General features: G+C 43.7%; 1 protein-coding gene across 5 annotated transcripts in view; it reads left to right on the top strand.

Moving 5' to 3' along the window:
* Positions 1-3,560: 3,560 nt before the first annotated feature.
* Positions 3,561-20,298, top strand: part of ZYG11A (zyg-11 family member A, cell cycle regulator) — a 78,390-nt gene continuing 61,652 nt past the window's right edge. The window contains exons 1-2 of one of the 5 annotated variants that reach the window (XM_023629875.2): positions 3,561-3,778; positions 4,307-4,448. Coding sequence is in view for 3 of the 5 variants with exons in the window: in XM_070259953.1 (XP_070116054.1) it covers positions 9,427-9,888 (462 nt within the window). In the remaining 2 variants the exon portion in view is untranslated. Of the gene's footprint in view, positions 3,779-4,306; positions 4,449-4,698; positions 4,958-5,646; positions 6,075-8,910; positions 9,889-20,298 lie in introns of those variants that run through there. The other 4 variants (XM_023629866.2, XM_023629876.2, XM_070259955.1 and 1 more) reach the window with 4 other exon arrangements.

Here is a 20,298-nt window from a genome sequence, read left to right as displayed (position 1 = left end):
TCTGTGTGAGACGGGAAGCCACTGGAGGAAGTGGGGCAGAAAGGCGACATGACTGTTTAAAATGATCACTCTAGCTGCTGTGTTGAGAACAGATTTTAACGGAGCAAGGATGAAAGCTGGGAAAGCAGATAGGAGGACGTTGTAAAAATCCAAATGGGTTATGACAGGGGCTTGGACCAGTGTAGCAGTGGTGGAAGAGCTAAGACAGTTTGTTGATACATTTTGAAGATAGAGCCGACGAGATTTCCTAATGGGTAAGATATGGGATATAAGTATAAAGGAGGAGTTAAGAATGATTCCAAGTTTTTGTCATAAGCAACTGAAAGGAAGGAGTTACCATATACTTGTAGGGGAGGAAGACATTTCCTCTTCCCAAATGTGGGTTCGTCTGGCCTGAGAACGAATTAAATTCACATGAGACAGAACAGCAAGAGAAAATTAAACAAAGCTTTATGAGGAACCATGGCTTGGGGCCTTTCTTCTCGAAGGAAGAAAGGACACCGAAGAAGTGGGGTGCACATAGTGGTTATATACCCCCAAACGGGGTGTTTCACATGTGATTGAAATGTCCCTCCCACGATAGTCACAAGATTGCCCTGTCGGCACATTGCTTGATGGACACAGCAGGTAATGGTCTGCTATCTTGGTGGGCGTAGCAGGAGGCAAGTCTATTGTCTGGAGCTGGGCGGTCACAGGTGAGTGCAGCAATCAGTTCCTTCCCTAAGGAAAGATGCTTAATCCTTAAAGAAATGCCAACGTTGGGAGGGGGAGGGAAGTCAGTTACAGGAGGTTACCAGACTAGCATAATAAAATGCAGACTTAAGTCCTTGCCTTTGGTATTGACTAAGAGTTTCTAGAGAGAAGGTTATCGCCTTTCTTCTTCCTGGTACAGAGAGGGAGGCACCTTTACAGATAGAGATTTACCTTACAAACATAAATGTGTCCTAACAAAGGGCACGTTCCATTCCTCAGAGCCTCCTTCCCTGTCCCAGTTTATCAAAAGCAATCAGCCTCAAATAATGCTGATTCCAAAGAGACATATCTTGGGGTGGCCAATTCCAGGTCCCCACATACTGAAATGGGGAAGACCGATAGGAAACGCAGGTTAAAGAGAGGATATCAGGAGTTTGCTTTTGGACATGTTGAGGTGCATCCTGGAAGCCAAATGAAGAAAGTATTTTATTTTATTTTATTTTTAAAAATTTATTTATTTTAAAGATTGGCACCTGAGCTAATAACTGTTGCCAATCTTTCTTTTTTTTCTGCTTTTTCTCCCCAAATCCCCCAGTATATAGTTGTATATTTTAGTTGTGGGTCCTTCTAGTTGTAGTACGTGGGACGCTGCCTCAATGTGGCCTGATTGATGAGGATTTTAGGCTGGTTATTTTTAAAACTACAGATGAGAAGCAGGCTCTGAGGACTGGAATTTTGCTTGCCCTTTTGAGAGACATTTGCATTTGTGAAGGAAGGGGGGGATGAGCTCGTAGGGACATGAAATTGGCCACCCCAAGGTATGACTCTTTGGCATGGGGATTGTTTTGGGCTGATTGCTTTTGATGGGCTGGGACAGGGAAGGAGGCTCTGGGGAATGGAACCTGCCCTTGTTGGGACACATTTAAATCTCTATCTGTAAAAGGTGCCTCCCTCTCTGTACCAGGAAGAAAAAGAGAGATGACCTTATCCCTAGAAACTCTTAATGGGGAAGGCAAGAACTTAAGTTGGTTGCTGTCTGGCAATCTCATGTAACTGATTTAGGGTGGTGGCTTCTGACCTTTACTTAATCCGATTTGATTCTTGTCTAAAAGTCATGGGATCACCCAATGACCAGACCCCACCTGCACTGATACCATTTTAACTTTTTTTTGTTCTTTCCTTTGTCTTCGTAAAGAGATGACTCACATACCTATGCCTTAAATTTAGCCCTAACCCTCAACTTGGGGCAGCAGCAGAAGCAGCAGCAGCAGGAGCTCTGACTGCCCGTGGGTCTTGTCCCCAAGCACCAGCTCTGCCTGCCCATGGGTCCTGTCCCCATGCTATTCCACACTATTCTCTAAATAAAAGAGCACTCCTGCCAGATCTTGAGAGTCTAAGAAATCTTTCTTTCGACTCCTCGGCTCACCGACCCCGCATCATGATGAGCGGTGCCATGTCTGCACCCAGGATCCGAACCAGCGAAACCCTGGGCCGCCATAGTGGAGCACGCGAACTTAACCACTTGGCCACAGGGCCGGCCCCTAGAAAGAATTTTAGGGTAGAAGAAATTATCACTTGGGTCAAATGCTGTTAAACAGTCAAGATGAGGAATGAGAAGTGACCATTGAATTTAGCAACTTGGAACTTGACAAGAACGGTTTAGCGGAGTGGTAGGGGTGAAATAAGATGACAGGAGAAAAATAGGAGAAGCAAGGACAGACCATACGCTAGAGAGGTTTTACTGTAAAGGGTAGAAGAGATATAGCGGCAATACCTGCAGAGAGAAATTAGGTCAGAAGAAGCATTTTTGTTGTTGTTGTTGGTTTGTTTGTTTTTGAGGAAGATTAGTCCTGAACTAACATCTGCTGTGAATTCTCCTCTTTTTGCTGAGGAAGACTGGCCCTGAACTAACATCTGTGCCCATCTTCCTCTACTTTATATGCAGGACACCTGCCACATCATGGCGTGCCAAGCAGTGCCATGGCTGCACCAGGATCAGAACCGGCGAAGCCCAGGCCACCGAAGCGGAACGTGTAAACTTCACCACTGCGCCACCAGGCCAGCCCCAGTACTTTTTGTTTTTAATTATGGGAAAAGTATCAGCTTGTTTATGTGCTGTAGCAGTGATCTAAGAAAAAGGGAAACAATGAAAATACAAGAGGAAGAAGGGACTTTGCTGGATGATGTCTTTGAATAAACAAGAGGGAATGAGATCTAGTGCACAAGTGTAGGTGTTGGCCTTTTTTTCTTTTGGTGAGGAAGACTGGCCATAAGCTAACATCTGTTGCCAATCTTCCTCTTTTTGCTGAGGAAGATTGTTGCTGAGCTAACATCTGTGCCCATCTTCCTCCATTTTGTATGTGGGATATGGCCACAGCATGGCCTGATGAACGCTGCGTCTGTCTGCACCTGGGATTCAAACACACCAACCCCTGGCTACCCAAGCAGAGCACACAAACTTGACCCCTATGCCACTGATGAGGATCCAGGCCGCCCCAGGGAGAGAAGCCCAAGGCGTCCTGCCCTACCTAGCCATCTGTATCATCCTCTGGGAAGCATCAGACGTCCTGACCTGAGCCGACCTGATTGGTATTCAAAGTTATAGAACCACCCAGTAACCAGACCCCACCTGCGCTGATACCATTCTAACGACTTTTTTACATAACCTTTCCTTTGTCTTGTAAAGAAATAACTCACATACCTATGCCTTATAAATTTAGCCCTACTCTCAACCTATGTTTGCAGCCCTTCACTGCCCATGGGTCCTGTCCCCATGCTTTTCTCTGAATAAAGGAGCACTACAACCAGAACTTGAGAGTCCAAGAAATCTTTCTTTTGACTCCTTGGCTCGCCAAACCCTCGTCACCACTGCAAAGCGCCCCCACCACGCCCCCCAGGGCATGTTCTTTTCTCATTGCTTTTCTTTTCCCAGTGAAAGAGGAAGCTGAGAGTGTGGTTGGGGGAGGAGCTGTTGGACGTTTGAGGATAGAGAAGATAGGAAATCGTCCACTTAAAAAAAGAAGGATCTTGATCGGACATGGAGTCAGAAAGTTTGATTTTGACTCCCAGGTTTTCCACTCCTCAGGTGCGTAAAACTTAGCTTGTCTATCTAACCTCTCAGGTGTTCAGTTTCCTTTTGAGTAAAATGGAGATGATACCTACTGCTCAGGACCCTTTTTTTTTTTTTTGGTACGAGGATTAAATAAAAGAATAAATGTGAAAGGAAAGCATTTTGAAAGTTATTTGTACTTGAAAAATAATTTTAACATTTGAATCCACTTATCAAGTACTTGCTCTGTGCGGAGCATTGTGACATGCTTTACATACACTGTCTTACTTGATCCTTACATTAACCTTATGCGGAAACGCATTCTCATCCCATTTCACTGAGAGGAAGTCGAGCTTCCGAGAAATTAAGCATCTTGCCCCAAGGATCACAAGTTAGCAGATGGCTGAGCCGGGCTTCCTGGCCAGGACGTCATCCACGGCTCACACTCCCGAGAACTATCCTTTCCCAGGACCTATTTTCTCTTAAATTAACTCGTGTCCTAAGTTACTGCTCTCTCACGGCTTCTTTCTGGGCGCAGGTTATAAGGGTCTTGGCACTTTTTAGGTCACCGGAAAGCTGAGTTCATCTTGTGTAGTCGGGAGGTCAGAAGCGGTTTTGATCGACGTTTGATTCATTCCACGTCAGCGGGGGTTGAAACAGAGAGGACCGACACGAGAGGGGCCGTCGCGGGAGTTCTAGGAGAAAGGTCTTTTACTCGATTTCCCGACCCCACAGAGCTGGGCTGCGAGCCCGCCTCCGAGGGGCGACAGGAACGGGGTCGGTCCCCGAGGCGTGGGCCTGAGGGAGGCTGGTCTGGGGGCGGCGGCTGGGCAGGCGAAGGCGGGTCTCTGGGGCCCAGGGGGCGCCGAAGGACGACGGTTAGGTCCCGACGGGCGGAGGAGGGGTCGGCGGGGCGGGGCGGGGCGGGGCGGGGGCGGGGGCGGGCGCGTGCGCGTCGCCACGCCGGGCGTTTCAAAAGCTTCGCGGCGTGCGGTGCGAGCGCTGCGTGCGCGACCCGGTGCCCCGACGGCTGGCTCGGCTGAGTCTCGGCCCCACCTCTCGCGGGATCCGGGCTCCCGCTCAACGCCGGCTCTGTGCTCGACGCGCGGCCGGCGGGGGGTCGCCATGGTTCACTTCTTGCACCCGGCCTTGGCGCCCCGCAACATCGCCCTTCCCGACGCTGAGAAGGATGCCCAGGGCAGCTGCGTGGTGCAGGTGAGCCCCGGGGTGGCGTCGGGCGCGCGAACCCCGGCGGGACGTCCCGGCCCGGGCCGGCGCAGGCGGTCGTCGCGGGCTGTTTGGTCGCCGCGGGGGTAAAGTCTGGAGAGGCTGAGCCCCTGCCTGGCGCCCGTCGTCGCTGGGGAGGTGCCCGCCGGAGGAGAGTTTGCTGCCCCGGGTGGGACGCCCGGGGCCGAGCGCGCCGACCTCGCACCCGCGCCCGCCCGGGTCTCGGGTTCTGGCCTGCGCGTGGCGCGGGCGGCGGCTGCCTGGCAGGCGGCGTGGGTTAGGACGGGAGCGCCGGGCGCGACGCTAGCCGGGCCGGTGGTAGCCGTGGTGAACCCGAACGCCCCGGACCTCGAGCGTCCCCCGCGTGCGTCGCGGACGGGGTGCTCCCCGGAGGCCGCGACTCCCCGGGGCATTGGGCCGGGGGACCCTAACGGAGAGACCGCCCGGAGCCCGATTGTGGCAGCTGGAACCCCGAAGCCGGAAGTCCTGCAGTTGCACGTGTTGGTGACCCCCCTCCCCCCGCCATGCCAGTTAAACTAAACTGAGCAAAAGGCAAAGGTGCGTGTTGGCGCCTACTGTGTGTCGAGTAGAGCATCTCTAAGGTAATCCGCTCGTCTCGTCTTTCGCAGGCGTTGGTCATCTCCGTGTTTCTGGCGTGTAGTGAAGTTGAGAACTCTGCAAGTTAGTTAATTTGCCCGTGGACTTGACTTCGGGCGTTCTGGTGTCAGGCCGCGTTCCACGGCCCCCCAAGGGGCTGGCTCTTGGAACTCAGAATCTAGTGAAGGCTCAACCCGAAAGTAGTAAGGAGGACAGGCGGTGCTGACGGAGGCTGTGCTGCACAGACGAACGCCTCGTCGGGAGGCTTTTGTGCCCTGCAGAGATCTAGCCCGGACTCCTCCTACTCTTTCGGGCTCCCTTTTAAAAGCTGCTCTATAATTTGTAAATTTGTTTGTGAGCCGGGTTTTGAGTTATGTGCTATCACAGTGTCTCAAGCGCATTTTTTGTTGCCGTTGATTGGAATCGAAACAAGATTTTCTTAAGAAGAGTGATCACATCAGTCCATTCTGTCAGACTCCGCCGTGTACTATGCACACTCATTTTCCTTGTAAGATTTTGTTTCAATTAGTTGTTAAAATTACACGATGCATGAATACATTTTCCCCTATGATAGTTATTTTTACATTTATTTATGCTGTCTTTAATTTTACTTAGCAGTGTTTTGTAGTTTTTGGTGTAAAGATCTTATACGTATTTTGTTGAATTTATCCCTGTTTTTGATACTACTGTGAATATTTTTTAAAACTTCGTGTAAACTTTTTTCCTGGTATATTGATCTTGTATCCTACAGCCTTGCTAAAGTCACATATTTTCTCTAGTAGGTTTTATTTTTTTTGAAGATTTCTTAAGATTTTGTCATCTTGTCATCTGCAAGTATTTTTATATCCTTTTTTTCTTTTTCCATTTTGACCCAATGTTTGTCGTCCTTTTACAACATGTCATTTTTGGTTTAGAAACTGCTTGTGTTGTGATTAGTTTTCCAACGTTAACTCAAAAGCGTGTGAAATAAAATCCACCTACTCTATATAAACACCCAGTAACTGGCCCTTCACCCTCCCCCCACGTTGGGTAGGGGGAGGAAGGGAGGGCTTGGGCAACATTGAGGGACATGCAGGTGCTTTACGTGGGGAGTGGCCTAGCTCCTCGGTTCACACCCACACGGGTCCCCTGCGCTGTCCCCAACTACAACAGAAATGGTGTAGACCCAAGGCTGTATCCTTTTAGGTTGCGTTTTTTAGGGCCTTTTGTAGATTGTTAAAGAGAAGCGGTGAGAGTAGAAATCTTTATATTTTAGATCTTTCACCTTTAAGTGTGATACTGGCTGTAGGTTTTTCCATAGATGCCTTTATCAAATTAAGGGAGTTTTATTCTATTCTTAGTTTGCTGAGAGTTTTCTTTCTTTTTTTTTTTTTTTTAAAGATTTTATTCCCCCCCCCCCGCCCTTTTTCTCCCCAAAGCCGCCTGATACATAGCTGTATATTTTTAGTTGTGGATCCTTTTAGTTGTGGCATGTGGGATGCTGCCTTGGCATGGCTTGGTAAGCAGTGCCATGTCCGCGTCCAGGATCCGAACCAGCGAAACCCTGGGCCACTCAAGCAGAGCACATGAACTCAACCACTTGGCCAGGGGGCCAGCCCTGAGAGTTTTCTTTTTAAAATCATAAATGTGTATTGAATTTTGTGAAATGCTTTTTCAGCATTTATTAAGATTGTATGTTTTTATTCTGTTAATGTGGTGGATTTTATTGATTGCAAATTTAACTTTACATTTTGGGAATAAACCCCATTGGTCATGATGTATTATTATTATTATTATTTTCTTAAAGATTTTATTTTTATTTGTTTTCCTTTTTCTCCCAAAGCCCCCCAGTACACGGTTGTATATTCTTAGTTGTGGGTCCTTCTAGTTGTGGCGTGTGGGACACCACCTCAACGTGGCATGATGGGCAGTGCTGTGTCCCCACCCAGGAGGCAAACCGGTGAAACCCTGTGCCGCCGAAGCAGAGCGAGGGAACTTAACCACTCGGCCACGGGGCCGGCCTCCGTGATGTATTATTTTTATGTCTCGCAGGAGTCTATTTGCTAATATTTTGTTAAATATTTTTATGTCCATGTTTTATGAGGGAAATTACTCTCTAGAAATATTTTATCTAATTTTAGTATCCGGATAACGCTAACGTCAAAAAATGAATAGGAAAGTGAATTCCCTCAAAAAGTGAATAGGGAACACTTCTCTATTGAATTTTTTGAGTTTGTGGAGGATTGGTATTATTTCTTTATTAGATCTTTAGTGTAACTCACCAGTAAAGCCATTGAGACTTTAATTTCTTTGGGGAAGAGTTTTTATATGTTTCTTGGGTGAGGAATTTAATTATATAGAGCTGTTCATATATTTTATTTTATAGTTATAAAAGGGTCAGTTCGTCAAGAAGACATAACATCCCTAAATGTGTATGCACTTACTAACAGATTGTCAGTTTTTATAGTTTGTCATTCTAGGATTTGCCTATTTCATCTGAATTATCAAATTTATTGATGGTGGAAGTGGGCACACTTGTCTTGTTCCTGTTCTGAGAGGGATGGGTTTCAGTTTTTGTCCGTTGAGTATGATGTTGGCTGTGGGTTTGTCATATACGGCCTTTATTATGTTGAGGTACTTTCCTTCTATACCTATTTTATTGAGGGTTTTTATCATAAATGGATGTTGGATCTTGTCGAATGCTTTCTCTGCATCTATTGAGATGATCATGTGTTTTTTGTTTCTCATATTGTTAATGTAGTGTATCACGTTGATTGACTTGAGGACGTTGAACCATCCCTGTGTCCCTGGTATAAATCCCATTTGATGATGGTGTATAATCTTTTTGATATATTGCTGTATTCAGTTTGCCAAAATTTTGTTGAGGATTTTTGCATCTGTGTTCATCAGTGATATTGGCCTGTAGTTTTCCTTCTTTGTGTTGTCCTTGTCAGGTTTGGGGATCAGGGTGATGTTGGCTTCATAGAATGTATTACGGAGTGCTCCATCTTCCTCTATTTTCTGGAACAGTTTGGGAAGGATAGGTATTAAATCTTCTTTGAATGTTTGGTAGAATTCTCCAGAGAAGCCGTCTGGTCCTGGACTGTTATTTTTGGGGAGGTTTTTGATTGCTGTTTCTATTTCTTTGCTTGTGATTGTTCTATTCAGATTCTCTATTTCTTCCTGATTCAGTTTGGGTAGGTTGTGTGAGTCTAGGAATTTATTCATTTCATCTAGGTTGTTCAATTTGTTGGCATATAGTTTTTCATAGTATTCTCTTATGATCCTTTGTATTTCTTCAGTATCTGTTGTGATTTCTCCTCTCTCGTTTCTAATTTTATTTATTTGAGACTTCTCTCTTTTTTTTTTTAGTGAGTCTTGCTAAGGGTTTGTCAATTTTGTTAATTTTTTCGAAGAACCAACTCTTTGTTTCATTGATCCTTTCTACTGTCTTTTTTGTTTCAATATCATTTATTTCTGCTCTAATTCTTATTATTTCCCTCCTTCTGCTGACTGTGGGCTTTGTTTGTTCTTCTTTTTCTAATTCCGTTAGGTGTCGTTTGAGGTTGTTTATGTAAGATTTTTCTTGCTTATTGAGGTGAGCCTGTATTTCAATGAATTTTCCTCTTAGGACTGCCTTTGCTGAGTCCCAAATAATTTGGTACGGTGTGTTTTCATTTTTTTTTTATTATTTTTTTTATTGAGTTATTGATAGGTTACAATCTTGTGAAATTTCAGTTGTACATTAATGTTTGTCAGTCATGTTGTAGGTGCACCACTTCACCCTTTGTGCCCACGCCCCACCCCACCTTTCCCCTGGTATCCACTAGAGATGGCAAGACATTCCATGTACATGGATTGGAAGAATAAACATAGTTAAAATGTCCATTCTACCTAAAGCAGTCTACAGATTCAGCGCCATCCCAATCAGAATCCCAATGACATTCTTTACAGAATTAGAACAAAGAATCCTAAAATTCATATGGGGCAACAAAAGACCCGGAATTTCTAAAGCAGTCCTGAGAAAAAAGAACAAAACGGGAGGCATCACAATCCCTGACTTCAAAACATACTACAAAGCTACAGTAATCAAAACAGCATGGTACTGGTACAAAAACAGGTGCACAGATCAATGGAACAGAATTGAAAGCCCAGAAATAAAACCGCACATCTATGGACAGCTTATCTTTGACAAAGGAGCTGAGGGCATACAATGGAGAAAAGAAAGTCTTTTCAACAAATGGTGCTGGGAAAACTGGAAAGCCACATGTAAAAGAATGAAAATTGACCATTCTTTTTCACCATTCACCAAAATAAACTCAAAATGGGTCAAAGACCTAAAGGTGAGACCTGAAACCATAAGGCTTCTGGAAGAAAACGTAGGCAGTACACTCTTTGACATCGGTGTGTTTTCATTTTCATTTGTCTCCCGATAATATTTGATTTCGTCTTTAATTTCTTCAATAATCCATTGTTTGTTCAGTAGCATGTTGTTTAGTCTCCACATTTTTGGCCCTTTCCCAGCTTTATTCTTGTAGTTGATTTCTAGTTTCATAGCATTGTGATCAGAAAAGATGATTGATATTATTTCAACCCTCTTGAACTTATTGATGCTTGCTTTGTTTCCCAAGATATGGCCTGTCCTTGAGAATGTTCCATGCATGCTTGAGAAGTATGTGTAACCTGCTGTTTTTGGATGAAGTGTTCTATATATATCTATTAGGTCCATCTGATCTAATTTTTCATTTAATTCTGTAATTTTCTTGTTGATTTTCTGTCTGGATGACCTGTCCATTGGTGTTAATGGGGTGTTGAGGTCCCCTACTATTATTGTATTACTGTTGATGTCTCCTTTTAGTTTTGTTAAGAGTTTCTTCACGAATTTTGGTGCTCCTGTGTTAGGTGCGTATATATTTATGACTGTTATGTCATCTTGGTGGAGCGTCCCTTTTATCATTATATACTGCCCCTTTTTGTCTTTCGTTACCTGTTTTGCTTTGAAGTCTACTTTGTCTAATATAAGTATGGCAACACCTGCTTTCCTTTGTTCATTATTAGCTTGGAGTATTGTCTTCCACCCCTTCACTCTGAGTCTGTGTTTGTCTTTGGGGCTGAGGTGTGTTTCCTGGAGGCAGCATATTGTTGGATCTTGTTGTTTGATCCATCCTGCCACTCTGTGCCTTTTGATTGGAGAGTTCAATCCATTCACGTTTAGTGTGATTATTGAAACGTGGGGGCCTACTGTTGCCATTTTATCACTTGCTTTCCGGTTCTTTTGCATTTTGTCCTGATGGAGAGTTGTTACTTTGTGTTATTGTCCTTCTGCTTATCTCCTATGTTCTGGATTTTGTAACCCCTTTCCTTTTTTTGATTTTTCAAGAATGAGCTTCTTCCTGAGCAATTCTTGAAGAGGAGGTTTTGTGGTGATGAACTCCCTTAACTTTTGTTTATCTGGGAAAGTTGTTACTTCTCCATCGTATTTGAAGGATATTTTTGCTGGGTAGAGTATTCTTGGCTGCAAGTTTTTATCCTTCAGAGTTTTGAATATTTCATTCCAATCTCTTCTAGCCTGTAAGGTCTCTCCTGAGAAATCTGCTGATAGCCTTATGGGGTTTCCTTTGTAAGTTATTTTCTTCTGCCTGGCTGCCCTTAGTATTTTCTCTTTGTCATTGAGTTTTGCTAGTTTCACTACTATATGTCTTGGGGTTGGTCTTCTTGTGTTAATAAAGTTTGGAGATCTGTTGGCTTCTGTGACATGAGGTTCCATCTCTCTTCCCAAGTTTGGAAAGTTCTCAGCTATTACTTCTTTGAACAGGCCTTCTGCCCCCTTCTCCTTCTCTTCTCCCTCTGGTATACCTATAATCCTTATGTTGCATCTAATTGAGTCGGATAATTCTCGGAGAGTTTCTTTATTTCTTTTTAGTCTTAGTTCTCTCTCCTCCTCTGCCTGCAGCATTTCTATATTCCTATTCTCCAAGTTGCTAATTCTGTCCTCCATATTATCGACCCTACTGTTCAGAGAGTCTAGATTTTTCTTAATCTCCTCCATTGTGTTCTTCTTCTCCAGTATTTCTAATTGGTTCTTCTTTATGGTGTCAAGCTCTTTTGTGACATAGCTCCTGAACTCATTGAGTTGTCTATCTGAATTCTCTTTTAGGTCGTTGAGTTTTTTCATAATGGCAGTTTTGAAATCGTCATCATTTAGGTTGTAGATTTCATTGTCTTTGGGATTGTTTTCTGGATGCTTATCATTTTCCTTCTGTTCTGGAGATTTAATATATTTTTTCATACTGCTTGATGGCGTGGGTTTGTGCCTCCGCATACAGATAGAGTTTAGTTGCTGCTTCTACTTGTTGCAGTTGGTATGTGTGTGGGGGCAGCTGTTTAGACTGCCCCAACCAGGAACCCTGTCAGCTGTTACTGACTGGGTCTGGACCCCTCCTCTTAGTCACAGTGGTCCTGTGGGGTCCCTCGTTGGTTGTGCGGGCTGTCGCAAGGGGACCTAAGGCTGCTGGTGCCTACTGCTGCAACCCACCTAGACGCACTCCCTCCTTGTGGTCTGCAGCAGTGTTGTGGGCTTTCCCATCAGCCAGGAGCAGGATCACCTATAATCTCCGATTTGTCCCTAACAGAGCCCACCAGATCACACTTGTCCACTATAGGTCCCAGCAGAGCTATGGGTATATTCTGCAGTCTGTCATTAGCTCACTTAGCTGTGCTGCTTTTGCCCCAGGGCCTTCCCGCCTTGCGATTGCCAGTCGGGACCTCTCCACTAGTGCTGTACAGAGGCTTTCACTGAGGCTGCTGTAAGAACCTGAAGTTCCCCCCTGGGCTACGTAGTCGTTTCACCGGAGCTCTACTCTGCCCCACTTTACTCTCACAGGATCTCTGGGAGCCACTTGCCTCGGCTGGGACACGGCCAGAGTCCGTAGGCCTGGTGGTGGCTTGTAAGCTGCTGCCTTGTGGGGAATTCTGCTCTAGGGAGCTTCCTGGTGTTCCAAATGCTGTGCGGAGCCTCCCTGCCAATGGCAAGCAGAGGCCCTCCCTGCTGGGGGGCTGTGGGACCCTGGAGCCTCAGCATGGCTTGCCAGGCGGTGCCATGTCTGCACCCAGGATCCTAACCAGCGAACCATGGGCTGCCAAAGCAAAATGTGCACACTTAACCACTGCACCACCAGGCCGGTCCCTGGACATTTTTTTTTTAAGAAAGCCCTAAAATTTGTTTTATTATTGTTTCTACCCAGTGAATTAACTTTGTAATTCAGTAAATATTAAATTACAAAACAATTTCCTGTAATCCAAGTATAGCATATTGTCCTTGTCGACCATTGTTTCTTTCTTTTAAATTTTAAATTATTAGTTTTTTTTTGAGGAAGATTAGCCCTGAGCTAACATGTGCTGCCAGTCCTCTTTTTTGTTGCTGAGGAAGACTGGTCCTAAGCTAACATCTGTGCCCACCTTCCTCTACTTTTGTATATGGGACGCCTGCCACAGCATGGCTTGCCAAGCAGTGCCATGTCCACACCCGGGATCCAAACTGGTGAATCCCCCGCCGAAGCAGAGCATGCGAACTTAACTGCTGTGCCACCAGGCTGCTCAGACCATTGTTTCTTAAAATATTTTTTCTCCCCAATATCTCCTCTCTTCTGGAGGGTTTTTTTTCATTTTTTAAAGATGTTACTTTTTTCTTTTTCTTCCCAAAGCGCCCCGGTACATAGTTGTGTATTCTTCGTTGTGGGTCCTTCTAGTTGTGGCATGTGAGATGCCACCTCAGCGTGGTTTGTTGAGTAGTGCCATGTCCGCGCCCAGGATTCGAACAGACGAAACACTGGGCTGCCTGCAGGGGAGCACATGAACTTAACCACTTGGCCACGGGGCCAGCCCCTGGAGGTTTAATTACACATTTATATTAGACTGCTTAAGATTGTCCCTTGGGACTCTATTCTTCATTTTTTTTCCCAGCCTTTTTCTGCTGTAGTTTTTATTGCACTATCTTCAATTTCACTGATCTCTAATTTTATAGTGTCTAGTCTGTTGATACTCTTCTCTAATGTATTATTTATTTATTAAAGATTTTACTTTTCTTTTTTCTCCCCAAAGCCCCCTGGTACATAGTCGTACATTTTTAGTTGTGGGTCCTTCTAGCTGTGGCATGTGGGACACCGCCTCAGCATTGCCTGATGAGTGCTGCCATGTCTGTGCCCAGGGTCCGAACTGGGGAAACTCTGGGCCGCCAAAGCAGAGTGCACAAACTTAACCACTGGGCCACGGGGCTGGCCCCGTATTATTTATTTTTCCACTCTAGAAGTTCCCTTTGCAGCTTGTTCAGATCTTCCATTTCTCTGTTGAGATTCCATATTTATTCTATCATTATGTTTATGTTTTGCTTTATATCAATGAATTGTAATATCTGTTTTAAAGTCTTTGCTAATTATGTCATTTCAATTATTTCTGGATTTGTTTCTACTATTATTTTTTTTCTCTTGCTGCTTACCATGTCTGATATGTTATTGTAAGGTGGACTTTATGGATGCTACTTTGAGTACCTAGATTTTTGTTATCTTCTTGGGTAGGGCCTATATTTGATGTTTTTAAAAGGCTATTGTAAATTTTTAAAATTTAGTTTTCCAGTTATTGGTTGCGTATAGAAATACAGTTTTTTGTTTATTTTGCTTTTTTACTTTGTACGCATTAAAACATGTTAGGAGAGTTATATAGTACAGTTTATATTTTAGAAATGATGAGTCTAGACTCCAAGTAGAGATGGGTTAGAAAAGGATTAGGAGCAAAGTGGAGAAGCTTATTTGGAGTTTTTCAGTGTTCTTAGTTGGATGGTAGTGACTTGTGTTAGAAATTGGTCATGGAGCTAGAAAGAAGAGGATGAACTAGATATTTATTTGGGAGATTTAACATCATACTGGCAGCAGGAAGAGATGACACACTCAGAATAGGGGTACGTCAATAAGAGTGTCATTAAAGGAGTACTTCCAAAGATAGTAAGAGTGAGGTGTGGAAAACCACAATAATGCACTGCTCTGTGTCTAGTAACAGCAGCTGTTGCCACCCCTCGCCCTGTGGACCTCCTAAAAGGAGTGGCTTAGTCCATTTGGGTTTCTGTAACAAAAATAGCATAGACTTGGGTGATTTATGAATGACAGAAATTTGTTTCTCACAGTTCTGGAGGCTAGGAGGTCCAAGATCAAGGTGCTGGCAGATTTGGTGTCTGGTGAGAGCCCGCTTCCTGGTTCATAGACATCTTTTTGCTGTGTTCTCACATGGCAGAAGGGGCAAGGGGGCTTTCTGGGCTCTCTTTTACAAGGGTGCTGATTCCATTCATGAGGGCTCTACCATGTGGTCTGATCACTTCCCAAAGGTTCATACTTCCAAATACCATAAAATTGGGGTTAAATTTTGACATAAGAATTTTGGAGGAACACAAGCATTCAGTCTATAGCGAGGAGAGAGAGCTGATTTTCAAGGAGTGATTGGGGGGATACAGCCAGTCCAAGGCAACCTTAAAGTGAGCTGGGGAAATAATCTGTAGTGGGTTGAATTATGTTCCCGTAAAACTTGTCTAAGTCCTGACCCCTGGAACCTGTGAATTTGACCTTATTTGGAGATAGGGTCTTTGCAAGTATAGGTAAGTGGATGATATTGAGATCATCTGGATTTAGGGTCCACCTAAAATTTAGGGTGGACTGTTGCTGTTGTTGCCTCATCCTTTCATGTTTTTGTTTTAGAACTTTGGTCTCATATTAGTGAAGTTTTACAGAAATATATATACACTATAAATATATAATATATGTTATTATATATTATATATGTATTGACTCAGGGTCCAGCCTAGATAAAGAGACAGGGAGGGAGATTTGAGACATAGAGACACAGGGAACAAGGCCATGTGAAGATGGAGGCAGAGATTAGGGTTAGGCTGCCACAAGCTGAGGAAAGCCAGGAGCCACCAGAAGCTGGTAAGGAATTCTTCTCTGGAGCCTTCAGAGGGCGAATGGCCCTGCTTCCGTCTTAATTTTTGGACTTCTGTACTCCAGAACTGTGAGAGAATGAATTTCTGTTGTATTTAGCCACCAATTTTGTGGTAATTTGTTATAGCAACTCTAAGAAACTAATACACATTCTATTGTAACTTCATTCTCCTCCCTCCCGACTTTTTTGAGAGCTTCATGTTGTCAGAACTAAACTGACAACGAGAGGGCAAGGGGGCCTATTCATAGGATCCACACAGTTCATCTCCAGGAGTAGAGAGCAGGGTGGAGAAGGTTAAAGAGTGGATCCGGGTGGGGGGTAGGTGACAAATGTGTGTTTGTGTGGGGTGTTGCTTAATGACAAGGAAGTGTCAGTAAAGATTAAGCAACTGAATAGATGTGATGCCATTTACTGAGTGGGGAAACACTGGGGAAGTACAGTTTTGTACCTGGTGAGTTTGAGGTGTTTGTGACACAGTTAAATAGATATGTCAGGGAGGCACGTGAATGAATATCTAAGACGATGGCTTAAAGAGAGATCTGACCTGGAGATAATAATCCAGAATTCCCTGGGGTTATAGTTGATACTTAGAGTCACATAATCAGTAGACAAATATTAACGAGGCAGAGTCATTACTGGTCTTTGTTGGGGTTGGAAACCAGATAGAGTGATTTGAAGAATGAATGGCATAGGATAGATCTCTAAAACATACTACTGATTCATAAAACAAAAACAAGTAGCAGAATATTACAGTAAAATTTATATAAAGTTCAGAAACATGCATAACTAATCAATATTTAGGATAACGGTAATCTCTGGGTGAAGGGATGAGAAATAGCGTCAGGGCGGGGTACATAAGGGATTCCAAAATATGGGTATATTCATCAAGCGGTGTGGTTAATACAGAGTATTTTTAAAATGTTTATATTTCATATTCTATTATTTAAATATTTTGCGCGTTTTAAATATCTTTTATGTGAATTTAATCTTTAATATGCTATATGTTTTAAACGGGGCGACTATGTCCAATGATATGGCAAATAATATAAAGTCTTCAAACTATTCTGGATAAAATGTAACAAACACTTTCACACGCAAAGTAAAGGAGATCTCTAGCACTCCCACCCAATTCAGAGAAGCTGGAAGTCAGCTCTGTGTTCAGGCCCTGAAGCTTTGACAAAAACCAGTGTTAACCAGGGATTAGAGCCTGGGTAGCTGCCAAAACCAGGTGGGGAGTTTGAATGGAGACTACGAACTTTATCTCTATATAAAATATATCACTAATACGGGTGAACAAAGGCTGACTATACTTCAGTGAAATGATAGATCTAAAAAAATCTGCTTCTGAGAAAGGGAAACAGAAACAGGGAAGCTTGTCAGTTTTGGCTTGGATTTTGAGTGAGAAAAATATATTCTAAAAATTTGCTATCACAGGCCTGTCCTCACACAAATTTAGAGTTTTAACTGACATTTCTTGCTTGGTTCAGGAAATCTATAGCTGGGAAATTATCAAAGTGATCCCAGTAATGCTCCTGGGGTAACTAGCATTTAGCAGAGTCTCTCTGATGTAGCATGTCTTCTACCCAGGCCTCACAGCAGTCTTACAAATAAAATCTCACTAAAGACCAGCTCACAATTTTAATTCACAAAACATGGGCCTTCATCAGTAGGAATCAACAGAATCAACAACTAACAGAATTAGATTTCCAGACACTTCAGGAAATGGAATTATTGATGCATTATAAAATAAATATATTTAAAATTTACATCAAATAAATTACAGATAGGGGGTCACCCTGTGTCTGAGTGGTTTAAGTTCATGTGCTCTGTTTTGGTGGCCTGGGGTTCACCAGTTTGGATCCTGGGCGTGGACCTAGGCTCCACTCATCAAGCCATGCTGTGGCGACATCCCACATAGAGGAACTAAAATGACCTATAGCTAGTATATACAACTATATACTGGGGCTTTGGGGAGAAAAAAAAATGAAAGATTGGCAACAGATAGTAGCTCAGGGCCAATCTTCCTCACCAAAAAAAAAAAAAAAAAAGAGAGAGAGAGAGAAATTAAAGATAAAATAAAAAATGAAAAAATTACAGTGTACAATTAGACTGTGAAGAAGCAAACAGCACTGAATAGAGAAATAGTGACCTGGAAGATACATCTATAGAAATTACCCACAGGAACCATAATCTCCATTTTCCCAGGGGCGTATGAACCAATTCTGGCTTTTGAGACCCAAGTAGAAGTCTGCTGAGACTGTTTCAGGGAATTCTTTTGCTTCCCTGCCTCTTTTATGACATGAATTCTGACGTGGTGAGGATTTGGAGCAACTGAAACTCTCCTGAATTCTTCTGGGAATGCAGAATGGTACAGCCACTTTCCAAGAACAGGCTGGCACTTTCTTACGTAAAGTTAAACACATACATATAGGAGGTATGGAATTCCAGGGACCCAGGAGTCCCGTTCCTAGGTAACTGCCCAAGAAGAATAAGAACTATGTTCACACAAACCGTTACATGAATATTTATAGCAGCTTTATTTCACATTGTCAGAAACTTTAAACACTCAAAATGCCCTTCACTTGGTGAATAAAGCAGCTGTAGCGCATGCAGTGGAGCGCTTCTCAGGTGCACAGGGGAGTGAACGACAGAAACAGGCAGCAGCGTGCGATCTGAGGTGCACTGTGTGAAGGGAAAGCAGCCAGATTTGAAAGGCCTGCATACTGTATGACTCTATATGACATTTTGGAAAAGGCAGGACTCTGGGGACTGAACACAGAGAGGTGGTTGTGTAGGGTTAGTGGGAGCAGTTCTCTACAAAGGGACACTAGGGGATTTTTGAGTCATGAAACTGTTTACAATGGTGGTGGTACACGACTATGCATTCATCGAAACTCGTACAACTTAGTATACACCAAAATAATTTTTTTCTGCTACTGTAATGTAAGTTATACTTCAATTAAAAACAAAAATGAAGAGGAGGAAAGTGATTATTACAGCATGTAGAGTAAACATCAGAGAAGTTTAGTTATGAAGAGTAATTGAAGAGGATGTGGGGGTCAACAGAGAGTTTCTTTAAGGCAAATAATTGAGCATGAATTGTTTGTTAAGAATGACACATTTGAGAGGGCCAGCCCCCTGGCTGAGTCATTAAGTTCGAGCATTCTGCTGCGGTGGACAGGGTTTCACTGGCTCGAATCCTGGGCGCGGACATGGCACCGCTGATCAAGCCACGCTGAGGCGGCATCCCACATGCCACAACTAGAAGGACCCGTGACGAAAAATACACAACTATGTACTGTGGGGCTTTGGGGAGAAAAAGGAAAAATAAAATCTTTAAAACAAAAACAAAAGCAAAAGAGAATGACACTTTTGAGAAGGAAAGTTTGAAGATGTATATATGAATGAAGAAATAACAGGAGAGAGGCCAAGGCAAGAGGGATGAAATCCAGCCAGCACATATGGAAGTGTTGGTCCTTGCAAGGAGATACACATTTTCCACATAAGAGAATAAGGGAAAGATGCATGCAGTTTCCAGCTAAATTTGCTGGTGACTTGGCTTCGTTTTTCTCAGTGAAGTGAGATCAGCATAAAATGGGTCTGAAGAACAAGTAGACTGCGTGAAGTAATTCTTGCCCAGTGGTGGAGAGTGCCCTGTCTGAAGAGACGTGACAGGATTTCCAGCTACTCAGGGCTCATTTGAAGTTCCTGATTATGAATTTGCCGTGACATGCTATGTTGGGTGAATCCTCCCCCTCTCCATAGATGATTAGCTGCTGGGTGTTGACACAAAAAATGTGGATAGTGAAGTTCTTCCAGAAATGGAGTTTTGTCTCGAGAGTGTCAGGGAGGAGGGAACAAGGAGTTGAGGGTATTTGCAGAGGAGTAATTTATACTTTATTTTCTACAGTAAATTATACTGAGCCATCCCTGGTGGTCTAGCGCTTAAGATATTGGCGTGCTCATCATGGTGGCCATACCACCATCTCTCAGTCGTCATACTGTGGTGGCTGTGTGTTGCTGTGATGCTGAAAGCTGTCCCACCAGTATTTCAAATACCATCAGGGTCACCCATGGTGGACAGGTTTCACCGGAATTTCCAGCCTAGGCAAACTCGGAAGGACCTGGCCACCCACTTCTGAAAAAAAAACTGGCTATGAAAACCCTATGAATAGCAGTGGAGTCTTGTCTGATGTGGCACTGGAAGGTGAGAGAATGGAGCAAAAAGACTGGGCAGGGTTCCACTCTCCGGTGCACAGGGGTGCTAGGAGTCAGGATTGACTTGAAAGTACTAACAATAAAATTTACACTTGGGACCGTGGAGGGAATTTAATCAATTGAAAGTAATGTGGAGGTCAATGAATTAATTGCATGTTGAAGCATTTGACAAAGATAGCAATCAGTCTCTGGCTTATCACTTTCTATTCATGTCTAATATGGTGCCATGCCTTTCAAATATCTGTTGAATGAACAAATGCCAGTCCCTCTTAGAGGAGAAATAGGCCTTTACAGTCTCACCTCCCTGTCACTTCCTACTCTTCCGCAGTGCTCTGGGTGTGGCAACCCTTTACCTCCTGAATGCTTTGAAGGTGAGAGTAGGCAGGCCTTATCCTCTGGCACACAGTAATCACTGAAGAGATGTTTGTTGAATGATTGACCATTGATCTCTGCTTGAACAGTTCTTTGTGTTGTATTGAAATTGTCAGATTTCTTGGTTGTATTCCCCACTAAGCTGTTAACTCCAAAAGGATTAAAACTGTATCTTACTC

This window comes from Equus caballus, chromosome 2 (genome assembly GCF_041296265.1).
Source record: "Equus caballus isolate H_3958 breed thoroughbred chromosome 2, TB-T2T, whole genome shotgun sequence".
Classification (NCBI taxonomy): Eukaryota; Metazoa; Chordata; class Mammalia; order Perissodactyla; family Equidae; genus Equus; species Equus caballus.
Note: the sequence above shows the minus strand (reverse complement) of the source record. Positions and strands in the feature narration are given on the sequence as shown.